Here is a 14,599-nt window from a genome sequence, read left to right as displayed (position 1 = left end):
GATAAAGTACTATATTCTATAGTACTTTATCTAGTATGTCTTTTTTCCTTTGAAATCACAGGCAAAGAATTCAACTCCAGACCATGAACTACAGTGAAGAAGAGAGACAAAGCCTCTATTCAAGAGGTTCCCACCTGGAGAACCTCCTTTTTGCCAGCTTCTACATCCTGGTCTTCATTGTGGCCACGCCAAGCAACACTCTGGCGCTCTGGGCCTTCTTTTGCCGAGGGGGCATGTCGCCATGTGAGATTTTCCTGAGGAACCTAGCCATAGCAGATATCTCTTACGTCCTTCTTCTGCCCTTACGTATGGCCTACCACCTGTCCGACAGCCACTGGCCCTTCAGCCAGGCCTTGTGTCGTGTGGTGGGCTTCCTGTTTTACCTCAACATGTACTGCAGCCTCTACTTTATGACCTGCATCAGTCTCCATCGCCTCCTCATTGTGGTCATCCAAGTCAGGGCACAGTGGATCAGGAAAACCCTGTTCGCCAAAGTGGTTTCTTTAATCATATGGGTGATTGTCATAGTGTCCATGTGCCCTGTGCTTCTGTCCAAGAAAACTGTGGCTGTTGAAATCAACAACGTGACCACATGCAGCCAGCTGTACTTGGAACATACATCTCCTAAAGCGATGGTTTCAACTATAGTTGCGTTTGTTATACCTCTGTTCACTATAGGGGTCAGCTATGTCCTAATTTTAGTTAAACTGAGGGCAGTTAAGCAACATGAAAAGAGACAAGTGAGAGGTAAGGCAGTCCAGATGATCATTCTTATCATGATTAACTTTGTGGTTGCGTTTCTACCGTACCACGTGATCAGAGTCATCTACATTGAGAAACACAGTCAGACACACATGACAGAATCGTCAATTGCGATCCTCGCCATAACCAATAGAATAGCTTCTGCCATGACTTGTGTGAGCGGAGTTCTAGATCCATTGATGTACTTTTTTCTTGCCAAGACTTATCAAAACATGCTTCTTGAGGTCTTCTGCAAAGACAGGGAAGTTGACCAGCAAACAACTTCCTAAAATAAATAGCAAATAATAGGGGTGCAAATAAATATTTAAATAACACAATCTTTACGTAAACAGTACAAAAGAAAGAGTGTAGTAGGACAGAAACCAAACCTAATTTTGAAAAAGGTGATTACGGAATGGTGTGTCTGTGTGTGCCATGAACTGTAGCATACAGTAATATATACTATTTTCTACAATATTGTCAGAATGTCTTCTTACAGTCACTGTACTGTTGCACAGTATGATACAGTAGTCCACCAGACTGTGACCAATCATGCAGTGCACTGCAGTCAATGGATGCATGGGTGCTAAAATATATGTTTGTGTATAGTATACAGTGTGTTGTGCTGAAACAGCTGATATGTGTACATTAGAACATGTGTACATTACAGTACATTGTTTCATACCTGTTATCATTTCTACTCTACAAAGGTTCAAATTATACCCACCACTGTAAATCGACTCAAATTAGGCTATTTATAGGCCTATTCTAAAGCCATGATTGGTTGATATTGAGTAAACAATGAGTGTTTGCACATGTGAGGAGTTAGTGTAAGGCACTGATGAATTAGTGTGTCATTTTAATTGGTTATGTTTGAAAAAGGAAATCAAGATGCTTCCTGTTAGAATTGTGTGTGTTATGTGGAGAATTGTGTGTTGTGTGTTGAAATTTAAAACTGAGTCAAAGGCCCAAAATGTGCGTATGGTTTTGCAGATTTGAGGTGTGGTTCTGGTGTTTGAGTGTCAGGTTTCAGAAATTGTGTGAAAAGTAAGGAATTTGTGTGTAAGCATTTGAAAAAAACTAAGTTGTCAATCAAACTAACTTGTATGAAATGCCATGTTACATATAAAATGTCATGGTTGTCATGTCAATGTCATAGTAATTGTGAAAAAATAAACATTTGTCCCGAAATATATATATTTTTTTAAACATTGGTTAAATTATTGTGGGGTTTTGAATCTGATTCTCGTGTCTACCACTACACATCTTTTTTTGACTGACATGGGTTTCCGTAGGGAGAATTGTTGTTACCAAGGCAGCCAGGATGAAGCTGAGAAGGTGAGCAGATTATTTAGCTAGGGTTGTGAATAGGAAATAGCTGTTAATTCAATTATTAGTGTCTGGAAGGAATGAAATGACAATAGAGAAAATAAACACGCTAGCCATAATATCATGTTGTCGCCATTGCCTTTGGTATTTGTTTTGCATTGGACATACTAGCAAGCTAGTCTAGCTAGCTAACGCCTAACTAGCGACAGTAGTGTAACACACATCTGACACAGTACTAGTAGAGTTTGGTGCCTACTGTAACGTAGGTAGCTAGCTTGTTATCTTGCCTATGTTTTTCTTTCCCTTTCTTTATATTTGTACAACGAGACTAACTTCCAATAAAGTGTAAATTGTGTGTTTTTGTGGCGGCTTAATATGGTTAGCCTTGCTAGGTGCGCTTTTTAGTGCACTACTGTAGGATGCGTTCTAGAAACATGTCAGCAATTTGTTTTTCTGTGTTGGCCTTCATATCATGTTTGGTTAAAAAAATGATTTGGTACTAACTAACGTTTCATTACTTAATCCGTATTGCCAAAATCAATTGTCATTCGCTCTATCAGTGACTTTTCAGCCTTCATGGTTGTGTGCATGACAGATGTTTATGTTGTGTGCAAGTAACACTAATAATACTACTATAACACAAACAATACTACAAGTTACCTGACTTGAATGTACTGTAGATATGCTTCCTACTTAAGATAATGGAGATAAAAACAAAAGAACGTGTGTCTCCATGGTAGCCGACTCGTAGCTGCAGTGGGCGTCCAGAGGGGCTGAGCAGGTTCAGTATCCCAGGCTGCTGGAGAAACGGCTCCACAGCCACCACCATGGGCACCGCCTCCTCGCTGGTTACCCCCGGGGAGGTCATCGAAGACGCCTACGGAGGCGAGGGCGGGGAGGCCTGTGAAATCCCCGTCGAGGTCAAGCCCAAAGCGCGGCTCCTACGAAGCTCCTTCCGGCGGGGGCCGCGCGTCATCGGCGCCAGCTTCAAGTCCACGGGCTCGGTGGACCTGGAGTACGCCGCAGAATACGAGCGGCTCCGCAAGGAGTACGAGATCTTCCGGGTGAGCAAGAACAACGAGATCGCCTCCATGCAGAAGAAGGAAGCCAAGCTAGACGAGGAGAACAAGAGGCTGAGAGCAGAGCTCCAGGTGAGAAAAGGGAAGGACACACAGGGTCTTCACTGATTCACAGTGTCACACCAGAAGCGTAGTACTGATATATTATTATATACTGCTATTCTAACTTGAGGGAAGATTTGCATGATTTATCAATTGTATTTGGCTTAAACATTTAGTAGTGGAATAATACATGGATTTTTAGGAAGGGTGTGATCATGCGTGAAAGTCAGAGAGTGAAGTGGCCCTGTAACAATGACTGACATGTCATGTCTAACAGGCTCTACAGAAGACCTACCAGAAGATTCTGAGGGAGAAGGAGAGTGCGCTGGAGGCTAAGTACCAGGCCATGGAAAGAGCTGCCACCTTCGAGCACGACAGGGATAAAGTCAAACGACAGTTCAAGGTCAAGATCCAAACCTGGCTCCCAGATGTCAATCATGCTTTCATCACCCCCAAACCCTGGTGGGAGACCTAATGGCCCCTTTTCCCTTGTTAGATCTTCCGGGAGACTAAAGAGAAGGAGATCCAGGATCTGTTGCGAGCTAAGAGGGATCTGGAGGCCAAGCTGCAGCAGCTGCAGGCTCAGGGCATCCAGGTGTACGACCCGGATGACTCTGATTCTGATGATAATCGGACCGCGGTTACAGGTAAAGAAGGACAAAACTCGACATAGAGGCAATAAACCTTTGCCATTAAGAGTTTAATGTATGCACTCAACGGCATAGCATATGGAATATCTCTCGTTTTGGTTCTACCCAAAGCTGCAGGGACTCAGTGTGAGTACTGGGGTGGTGGCATTCTGGGTAGTGAGCCCTCTATGGGCAGCATGATGCAACTACAGCAGACGTTCAGAGGCCCGGAGTTTGCCCACAGTCTGATCGATGTGGAGGGCCCGTTCGCCAATGTAAGCAGAGGTAAGCACCATAGTCTTAGTTGAAGTCCTCCCTGTGCTTTTGTTGTTGTTTATGTAAAAGTATAATGGGATATCTTTGCTTAGTCTCTTTGATCAGCTGTAGGCTTACAGGGAATTTTCCGTGTGTGTGTGTGTGTGTCAGACGACTGGGATGCAGCGGTGGCCAGCCTGCTCCAGGTGTCTCCTCACGTGTCGCAGGCCTTATGGAGCAACACGGTGCGCTGCTATCTGATCTGCACCCAGGAGACGAAGGCCGAGCTGGATATCTTGACCCGGGTACGGCCACACACAGCACCACCTTCACCCGCTGTGGTCACCCCCCTCCTGCTCACTCTTTAATGCTGGTTATCAGTTACCTTTCTGTATCTTCTCTCTTCTTGGTCTCTACCTCTTGTTATTCTCCGTCCTCATCCTCCTCTCTTCTTCTTCTTCTTGTTCTTCCTCCTGCCCAGAGGTACACGCCCCTGCTTCGCAGGCTGTGCGAGGGGCTCGGCCATTTCTACCTCAACGTGTGGTTCCCCGAGGACAGCGCCGGAGCCTTCGCCCCAGAGCGCCGGCTGGAGATCGAGAGGAGCTCTTTTTGTCTGCTCCTTCTCAAGTCCACCATCTCCAGGTCTCTCTCTCTCTTTAGATGACATTACCAAGTAAACAAAGGAGGTCTGGAATCGTTTGAGAGAAGAGTGTTTTTTTTGTCTTACGTATCTCTGAAGGATCAAAATCTGCAGTCGTTCTGTGGTAAAAATCTGTTTCGTTCTTGTGTGTAAAATCACAGCCCCTTTAAAATGTTCTTGTGTGTGTGTGTCTCTTTAAGCTCGGCGGCCGAGGATGCGGAGGAGGCCTTTGTGAAGAGCCCGGACGGCCGTCCCCTGGTGCTGTACCTCAGGACCCTGGAGGCCCAGCCTCTCTCTGGCCCCACCAGACAGCTGCTGGAGCGGGTCAACGCCGCCGACAAGGCTGCCAAGGTCAAGGTGAGGACCGGGCCCTGGGAAAATGCAATACGGGTTTGATCATTGTCCTATATATATAAAGGCGGTTCTACCATTTACGTTTAATAAAGAGGATATTGATATTAGTACTGTCCTAAGCAAAGTTAGTTTTTCCCACCACAGGTAGTGGATCACAGTGGCTCTGCAGAGGAGGGAGCAGCTATGATTTATGCACAACTTGAGAAAGTCATCAAACAGGTAGAATCTTTTTTGCTAAATATAATATATAAGTAACCAACTGCACGGTTCAATTCCAGTTTCGTAACGGATGATTATTAGTAGTGAATGTACTGCTAGTAGTACTATACATATTTGTGTCTCTCATTCTTTCGTGTTGTCCATCTCTCCCTCTATTTCTCTTTCTCTGTCTCCTTCTGTCTGCTGTCAGGAGCTGCTAGGTCTGGAGGGTGGGGAGGGGGACGGTAAGGATTCTGGGATGGAGGAGGGTGGAGAGGAGGACTCTGGAGACGTGCTGTGGGACCTGCATGACGAGCAGGAGCAGAACGAGGCCTACCAGCAGGCTTGCAGCGCTGCCTCTCAGCTGGGCTTCCAGAAGGTACCGCCTCTCCACCGGCCCTCCTCACCTCGTCTCTCTCTCTCTCTCTTTTGGCATCTCTCCTTCCCTTCTCGTCTGTTCTTCTCCATGTCATTGTCTTCGTCTGTCTAGCTCCTCTCACAATGCAATCTTTTCTTTCTCCAAATCGCCTTCTTTCTTTCTTTCTTTTTTCTCCTCCCATCGCTCTTTTCATTCCTCTCCACCTCCCTGTCGTTTACCCTCCCCTTTCACATCTCATTCTTTCTTCTTCTCCTTCAGCTTCACCTTTCGATTTCTCTTCTAAATCCACAAAGTCTGCCATGTGATCTTTGGTAAGTGACTGAGCAAAGTCATTGTGCTGGAATTGGAGAAAGAGCTTTGCTTATTTAAACATCCTATAATGTGTGTGTGTGTGTGTGTGTGTGTGCGCTGCCAGTACATAGAGCGCCTGAACGACATGGTGGCGGCCCCTCCCCCCACCCCGCCCCTGCTGGTGTCTGGGGGGCCGGGCTCAGGCAAGTCCCTGCTCCTGTCCAAATGGTGAGGACCAGACTTAAAAACACCAACCCTCTCCATCACAAACACACTAGTGCTTTACACTAGCCTGACATGTCCATATCCTGAAGGGGATAGCATAACTTCATTATTCTTTAGAGGAAACTTTCAACTATTATAAATATGTTTTTAATCATGTTTACTGGTGATTTGCCCTCTGTGTGTTGTCACTTAGACACTTGTGTCTGAGGTCTGTACGGTGTGTTAAGGCCGCATGTGTGTGTGTGTGTGTGTGGTGCAGGGTGGAGCTGCAGCAGAAGCAGTCCCCCAACACACTGTTCCTCTACCACTTTGTGGGGCGGCCCCTGTCCACCAGTTCAGAGCCGGTTCTCATCATTAAACGCCTCACTGTCAAGGTGAGAATAACCTGCATGTCCCCCCTCCCATCTCCCCCTAACCCATCTTCACCTAACCCTAACCCTCCCATCTCCCCCTAACCCTAACCCATCTTCACCTAACCCTCCCATCTCCCCCTAACCCATCTTCACCTAACCCTAACCCTCCCATCTCCCCCTAACCCTAACCCATCTTCACCTAACCCTCCCATCTCCACCTAACCCTCCCATCTCCACCTAACCCTAACCCTCCCATCTCCCCCTAACCCTAACCCATCTTCACCTAACCCTCCCATCTTCACCTAACCCTCCCATCTCCACCTAACCCTCCCATCTCCACCTAACCCTCCCATCTCCACCTAACCCTAACCCTCCCATCTCCACCTAACCCTAACCCATCTTCACCTAACCCTCCCATCTCCACCTAACCCTCCCATCTCCACCTAACCCTAACCCTCCCATCTCCACCTAACCCTAACCCTCCCATCTCCACCTAACCCTAACCCTCCCATCTCCACCTAACCCTCCCATCTCCACCTAACCCTCCCATCTCCACCTAACCCTCCCATCTCCACCTAACCCTAACCCTCCCATCTCCCAGAGGGGATTAAGAAGATCCTGTTTTTCTTGAATCGGTTTGTGTGCTTTGAGTATCAGTATTGAGAGGTGTGTGTGTGTGCACGTGCGTGTGTGTGTTGTCCCTTTAGCTTCTGCAGCACTTCTGGACCATCTCAGGTCTGTCGATGGAGCCCAGTAAGATCCTGGAGGAGTTTCCTCGCTGGCTGGAGAGGCTGTCAGCCCGTCACCAAGGCAACATCATCATCATCATCGACTCCATCGACCAAATCCAGGTTCCTACTCGAAGCACTTGAATAGAACTTTCTTTGATAGAATTCATTACTGGTGCCCAGCCTCCATGAGCCCCAATTGATATATGAGATTGATACGTGTGTGTGTGTGTGTGTGCATATGTGGGTGTGAATATAAACCTGACTTTTAGACCATGGGGGATTGTTTTGTGCGTGGGGGTCACCAGCAGGCAGAGAGGAACATGAAGTGGCTGATCGACCCGCTGCCCGTCAACGTCCGAGTGGTGGTGTCTGTCAACGTGGAGACCTGCCCTCAGGCCTGGAGGTGGAGGAGCGCCTGGACACACACACACACACGTGCATGGGCCATGCTCGTTAGATCATTATTTTCATCGTATTTTTCAAATGTATTCAAACACAACACACTCACACACACTAAATAGTAAGAATATGATTCTCAGGCCATATTTAGGCCTGCAGACAACCCTGTACAAAGTCTATGGCTTTCCTCTTAAGTCATGGTGAATTTCTGACGTGTGTGTGTGTGTGTCGCTAGACTGTGGCCTACCCTCCACCTGGACCCCCTCAACCCCAGAGAGGTGAAGAACGTGATCAACGCAGAGTGTCTGGCCACGGACGTCAAACTCACCAAAGACCAGGTCAGACTGAGCCCCTCTCCTCAATCCCAACCCTGCCAGGCTCCTTATCCATGTCATCAGATGTCCGGCCAAGAGGAATCCTCCTGTCTCGCTCCAGTGGATCACAAGTCTGTCTGTGCGTGTGTGTCTGTGTGTGTCTGTGTGTGTCTGTGTGCGTGTGTGTGTGTATCTCTCTACCAGGAGAAGAAGCTGGAGAGACACTGTCGCTCTGCCTCCACCTGTAACGCCCTCTACGTCACCCTCCTGGGCAGGATGCTCACAGGGTGAGGGACGGCACGGCGCGGCGCGGGCACGCTTGTGTGCTTCAGCCGTGCACTTTGTGTTAAAAGACCATGTGAATGTCCTACCACGGCGTGTGTGTGCGTGTGCATCTATATGTGTGTGTGTGTGTGTGTCGCCTACAGATCCCCCTGGTTGCTGGACAGGACTCTAGAACAGTGTCTGCAGTGCCAGGACACCATGTCACTGTACATCCTCTGCCTCAAGGTGGCGCTAGACTCCCTGGCCACAGACAGGGAGAGACACATCATGAGAGAGGTGAACCCCACCACTGTCCTCCACTCCTACGCCCCCCCCCCCCCCCCGCCAATGAGCGCCTGCTGACTGAATGTCAGGGTGTCGTCACTGAAATGCCCGTGTGTACTGTAGTTCCACATGGCTTTTCTTTCAGAGCAAGCGGATGGTCGATGTTCTTAGAAAAACTTGGGATGTGTTTGGTGTCGTGTGTTTGTAGTGCACGCATCATGTCCGTGTGGGCGTGTCCCCTCCCCAGATGCTGTGCCTGGTGTGCGCCAGCCACAACGGTGTGAGTGAGTCGGAGGTGCTGGACGTGTTCCCGGACCTGCGCATGGCGGCCCTGTCCTCCCTGCTGCGCCGCCTCCAGGGGCTCTGCGTCCTGGCCTTCAGCTGTGGGCTCCTCCGCTTCCAGCACCTGCAGGTGCACCCTCCCCCGAGGCCCTCATGTCACGCTGAACCCCTGTTCTGTTGGGATCCACACACGTGTGGAATGGGTTCATCTAGGGCTTGCTTCTTCCACAAACTCTGTGCCAGTATTTTGGCATGTATAAACGGCTTGACACAGCAAGGATAATTTGGTCTATTGATTTCCGACCAATTAACTGGTTTTAATTAGAATCACCATCATCATGGACCTTCTTAAAGAAGTCTATGTATTTGCGATTTAACCAAGTTTATTTTGGGGTCAGTCGGCAATTTGTGTTCACGTGTGTGTGAGAATGATCCGAACCTTCAATAGTCGACCTTCACATTTGTCCCGTGTCATTCCCTCCACTGATGTGTGTGTGTGTGTGTGTGTTGCAGGCTTGGGAAGCGGTGAGACTGGAGTTCATGAATGGGGGGACCTCCTCACCGACCTACAGAGAGAAGCTCATCCACTACTTCAACCAGCAGCTCGGGTCTGTAAAACCACCACACAGGAACCCAACAACCCACCCTCACCCTGTTGACGGTCACCCAATGCAAGGTGACTGAATGCTTATTGGGAGAGGCGCGTGTGTGTGTGTGTGTGTGTGTGCAGAGAGGACAGGGTGACGTGGCGTGTGGCTGACGAGCTGCCCTGGCTGCTTCAGCAGCAGGGGGACAGGAGCAAGCTGCAGCTCAGTCTGCTCAACCTGTTTGTTTCCCAGAACCTGTACAAGAGGTCAGTACCGCTAGCACCACCGCCTGCTGAGCTCTAAGCCCTGGGAGAGACCTACGGGAGCACCACAGACCAGGGAAGATCTACTCTGACCTAGACCTGGAGCTGCTGGAGTCCAGGGATTTGTTTGACATGGATATTGTCTTAAATTGATTTGATTTAAATGTTATTTTGGTCTCCTGTATTTGTTTGCGGCAGTATAACAGTGCAATACAGAGATTAAGTAGTCCACAGAAACGTTGAACCCTAGAGAAAATCTAGTTGTCTTCAGATACAGTAGACTCCTCCCCTAGAGAGATGTACAGTTGTTTACAGACATAAAGGTGACTGAGGAATGCGTATTAGTGTATTTTCCCCTCCTCTTCCAGGGGTCATTTCTCGGAGCTGCTGGCCTACTGGCAGTATGTGGGCAAGGACAAGAGCTCGATGGCCACCGAGTACTTTGACTCCCTGAAGCAGTACGAGAAGAGCTGTGAGGACGAGGAGAGCATGACGAGGCTGGCCAGCCTGTACGAGACGCTGGGACGCTTCCTCAAAGACCTGGGCCTGCCCAGCCAGGTACCACACACACACCACGGCTCTGTCCACATGGACAGCACTGGGCAAAAGCCTTAAAGTTTTACATGAATACCGTCTTAAATAAGTTTTGCCTTCTGTATTTGTGAGGCAGTATAAAAAGTGCAGTGTTGTCTTTTCCTCGTTTCATTTCATTCTTTCCTAAAGCACTAGAGTGTAGTATTGTATGTCACACTTGCGTGTTTGTCCCCCCCCCACCCCCCCAGGCGGTGGCCCCCCTGCAGCGCTCCCTGGAGATCCGGGAGACGGCGCTGGACCCGGACCACCCCAGCGTGGCCGGCTCGCTGCATCAGCTGGCCGGCGTGTACGTGCAGTGGAGGAAGTACGGCAACGCGGAGCAGCTGTACAAGCAGGCGCTGGAGATCAGCGAGAACGCCTACGGGGCCGAGCACGCCTGTGTGGCGCGCGAGCTCGACTCCCTCGCCATGCTCTACCAGAAACAGAACAAGTGAGAAGGGGCGCTGCGGGAAACGGTACACCTGTTTGGGGGAAACGTCGAACGTGGGCAGGGTAGGGGGTGGTCCCGAGGACCAGGGTGGAGAGAGGCTGGCCTAGGCCCTAGACCTAGGTTTAGGACCATGGTGCTGAATGCTTTTTTGATTGGAGCGTGTGTCTGCAGGTATGAGCAAGCGGAGAAGCTGAGGAAGAGGTCTGTGAGGATCCGACAGAAGACTGCCAGACAGAAGGGGCATTTGGTGAGAGAGAGAGAGAGATAGAGAGTGTAAAAGAGAGTGACAGAGAGAGAGACAGTGAGTGAGTAAATGAGGGAGTGAAGGTAACTCCTTCTCTCTCTATGTCTGCGGTCTCCGCCTCCAGTACGGCTTCTCTCTTCTGAGGAGGAGGGCTCTACAGTTGGAGGAGCTGACTCTGGGGAAGGACACAGCCGACTCTGCCAAGACACTCAACGAACTGGGGGTCCTCTACTACCTCCAGAACAACCTGGAGTAAGACGCTACCCCCCCCCCCACACACACACACACACACACACACACACAAGGAATTCCAATATGAACAGATTAACTAATATTTGATTCTGGTGTCATTTGTTTGTGTTCTCGCGGCAGGGCTGCCAAGGTGTTTCTGTCCCGCTCCCTGGAGATGCGTCAGCGCGTGCTGGGTCCCGACCACCCGGACTGCGCCCAGTCGCTCAACAACCTGGCGGCGCTGCACACGGAGCGCCGCGAGTACGAGGCGGCAGAGGAGCTGTACGAGAGAGCCCTGGACATCCGCAAGCGGGCCCTGGCCCCGGACCACCCGTCCCTGGCCTACACCCTCAAACACCTGGCCATGCTCTACAAGCGCAGGGTGGGGCTCAGGGGGCCACGTTAGCGCCCGTGCACGTAGCCGGATGGAAGGGTTAGCTGCTGGTGGTAGATAGGATATTGAGCATTTGTCCTCTCTGTGTGTGTGTGTGTGTTTCCAGGGGAGGCTGGAGAAGGCAGTACCACTGTATGAGCTGGCTCTGGAGATCAGAGAGAAGAGCTTTGGTCCCAAACACCCCAGCGTGGCCACTGCTCTGGTCAACCTGGCCGTGCTCTACTGCCAGCTGGTGGGTTGAGGCTCAGCACGAGTATACACACACACACACACACAGACCAGACACATATACACATACACACCAAATACACATACAGACACAGTAACACATGCTTGTTCTGACCCTTGTGTGTGTGTGTGTGTGTGTGTGTGTGTGTGTGTGTGTGTGTGTGTCTCAGAAGAAGCATGGGGAGGCCCTGCCCCTGTATGAGCGGGCTCTGAAAGTGTATGAAGACAGTCTGGGGCGCTCTCACCCCCGCGTCGGAGAGACCCTCAAGAACCTGGCCGTGCTGAGGTGAGGCCCCACACACACACTCCCCCCGCACATATACACCACACACACCCCACATACACCGCAGACACACACTGACTAAAGTAAGATGACAAATACTGCTTCGGCAACTCCCTCACTACTGCCTCTCTTTGTTCCTCCCCCTCCTCCTCTTCCTCAGCTATGAGGAAGGTGACTTTGAGAAAGCAGCGGAGCTCTACAAGCGCGCCATGGAGATCAAGGAGGCGGAGCCTTCTCTGGTGTGTGGAAAGGCGCCGTCTCGCCATTCGTCCAGCGGGGACACGTTCAGCCTGCGAGGGCCCGCCCCCCTTCCCCACAACCCCAGGTGATCCCGCCCATGGGCTCCACCCAGGCCCGCCCCCCCCGCAACACACAGTATGAGAAAATACTGGGGAAAAGCCCCCTATCTCAATTCTCTGCGATTCCCCCTCCCTTCCACACCAACCACTGGAACAGCATCTCTTGACGTCACATGATTATAGAAGCATGAGCTGTCCTGCGCATTTCAAGCCAATCCCGTCATAGCTTATCAGGGGTTTTCACAAGAAGGAGGGATGAAGGTGGTGTGTTGTCAGTCCGGGCCTCCATCCACACCCACAGAAGCAGGCTCAAACGTCTGCCGATCCAAAGGGAACGTTCGTCACGACTCCATGCTGTGTTTTTTTTTTTTTTCGATGCCATGGTCCACTGTACTGTAACTGCCATTCTAGATACGAAGTACGCTTTATTGAATATCTGTGAACTATGCCTATATTATCGTGAAACCTATATGTCAGATATATTTATAAATGTATCGTTAAATGTATCGCCGCTGAAATAATGTGAAAATGATGTCAACCAACATTTGCCCTTCCCAGGGCCTCTACAACTCAGGTTGAGTTGGTATTTTCCTGACCTTCCAAACCCACAACACATCTCGGATGTTCCTGTGGCTCTGGGATGCTTTATTGACATGTCCTCTGTCTTGGTGTGATTCATAGGAGACGGCAGGTTATGGCGTCCTCAGGTATTTTCCATCTCTCAAATTATGCAAACAAATGCCAAGTCCACGTACCTGAGGTTAGGTTAGTGATTTTCAGTTTCAAGTTGCTTTTCTTTCAACATGCAGCACTTGGACAAGCCCAATATTTATGCATAGGGAATATACCACCCCACAGTGGACCTCAAACATAGAATATACCACCCCACAGTGGACCTCAAACATAGAAAACAATTGCAATCCAGTATTTAGTAATGTAGCCTATTGACCCAGTTATGCAAGTAAAACGAGAGGCCTTTTATCCGAGCCCAACTAATGAGATACTTATCTCTGAAGAATATAACAAGTGTTATCTATGCCATTACCAGGGTCCTAACACAGCATGTGTTTAGCCTGCTAGCAGAGAGCTAGACTGATTATGATGCCAAATAAATAAATAAAAAACATGTTCCTAAGTCCTGCCAGTTGAATTATTAGTGTTTCACTGTCAGTGACCCACAATTCCAGTTTGAATTCCTCTGGGATCTGGCCTTCCCACTATACAGCACTGTCCTCTCTCTTACAGGCTTTACTGATGCAATTAACAGCCTAAAGTCATGTGTCCTTTTCTACATAGTGTGCCATTGTGAAAAAGAAAGCATTCAACATGTTACATCCCGTACATGTATTTGATGTATTTAAACATGTATATGATGTGTTTAAACCTTGTTTTGAAATACATTTTGTATTTTCAAGTTTTCATTTCAATGAAATCTAACTAATATTGTCATATTTCATTCAGTAGATGTGTGTTGAGGGTTCATGTGCTGCAATGGGACTGTGTGTTGTGTTTACCTATGTCTTTCTCCATTGAGAAAGATATAGCTCTACCTTTCAGCAGTGTTACTGCAAGACAGAACTGACTTACCAAAAAACATACACTTCTTCACTGTTTGAATAATTGGAATTATTTGAAGTAATAAGTGAAGGCTGGATTTGAACCCAGGCTGTTGCTAAACTGCCCCAGCTTTGAAAGCATGCACACTAACCCAGTGAGCTAACAGGGGAGACCTGCTTTCTTCTGGTTTTCTGAAACCCCAACTCTGCAGGTTGTTACAACTAGATCAATGTCAAATGTAAATGTTGAGTGGAGATTGTTATGATCCCTGATAGCTCAGTGGTTAAGGATGTGGGCTACTGTGTGAGGGGTCTTGTGTTCAAATCTGGCTGAAAGATCTTCTTACAGCTCAATTTTTGCTCTTGGACTTAAATAAAACTTGACCTATAAATAAAACTGATAAAAGCACAATTTCTTTTTAGACTCTTGGTTGAGCCTTTCCTGGTGGGACAGTTGGGTACCTGGAAATGCCAAGTTATAAAACAGAATACGCCTTATAATCATATTTACAAAAGTGAAAGTTTGCTGAAGGATTTCTAAGAACTCGTTCCCGAATTACAGTGACGATAAGTAGACTTTTCTTGAATAGACTTATTTATTTCTGCAACACAGTTAAATATTAAACAGAAATGTACAGCTTATCGTCTATTAGGGTTGGGAATATTTTGGTACCTCAAACCTTTAATAAAATGTCTATTT

At 48.6% G+C, this 14,599-nt stretch overlaps 2 protein-coding genes across 3 annotated transcripts; both read left to right on the top strand.

The window, feature by feature from the left end:
- Nucleotides 1-69: 69 nt before the first annotated feature.
- si:dkey-96n2.3 (uracil nucleotide/cysteinyl leukotriene receptor) lies at nt 70-1,339 on the top strand. The gene has a single exon (XM_062479993.1). It carries the CDS (start codon nt 84-86, stop codon nt 1,029-1,031), a length of 948 nt encoding a protein of 315 aa, XP_062335977.1. The 5' UTR covers nt 70-83; the 3' UTR covers nt 1,032-1,339.
- A 677-nt stretch (nt 1,340-2,016) lies between these two features.
- nphp3 (nephronophthisis 3) lies at nt 2,017-14,264 on the top strand. 2 transcript variants are annotated; one of them, XM_062479137.1, is made up of 28 exons: nt 2,017-2,079; nt 2,811-3,221; nt 3,469-3,594; nt 3,688-3,838; nt 3,953-4,105; nt 4,247-4,380; nt 4,557-4,717; nt 4,916-5,072; nt 5,214-5,288; nt 5,479-5,646; nt 6,062-6,165; nt 6,422-6,536; nt 7,223-7,366; nt 7,555-7,649; nt 7,881-7,983; nt 8,164-8,246; nt 8,388-8,520; nt 8,756-8,920; nt 9,304-9,398; nt 9,521-9,643; nt 10,009-10,198; nt 10,423-10,664; nt 10,836-10,911; nt 11,033-11,160; nt 11,281-11,521; nt 11,640-11,765; nt 11,932-12,047; nt 12,205-14,264. In XM_062479137.1, the coding sequence occupies exons 1-28, from the start codon at nt 2,023-2,025 to the stop codon at nt 12,371-12,373; spliced, it is 4,041 nt and encodes a 1,346-aa protein (XP_062335121.1). In that variant the 5' UTR covers nt 2,017-2,022; the 3' UTR covers nt 12,374-14,264. The 2 variants fall into 2 exon arrangements, with proteins under 2 accessions (XP_062335121.1, XP_062335120.1); XM_062479136.1 differs by having other exon boundaries at nt 7,552-7,649.
- The last annotated feature ends 335 nt before the right edge of the window (nt 14,265-14,599 follow it).

The sequence above is a fragment of the Osmerus eperlanus genome, chromosome 15, assembly GCF_963692335.1.
Source record: "Osmerus eperlanus chromosome 15, fOsmEpe2.1, whole genome shotgun sequence".
NCBI lineage: Eukaryota > Metazoa > Chordata > Actinopteri > Osmeriformes > Osmeridae > Osmerus > Osmerus eperlanus.
This window is presented reverse-complemented; position numbering and strand designations above follow the sequence as displayed.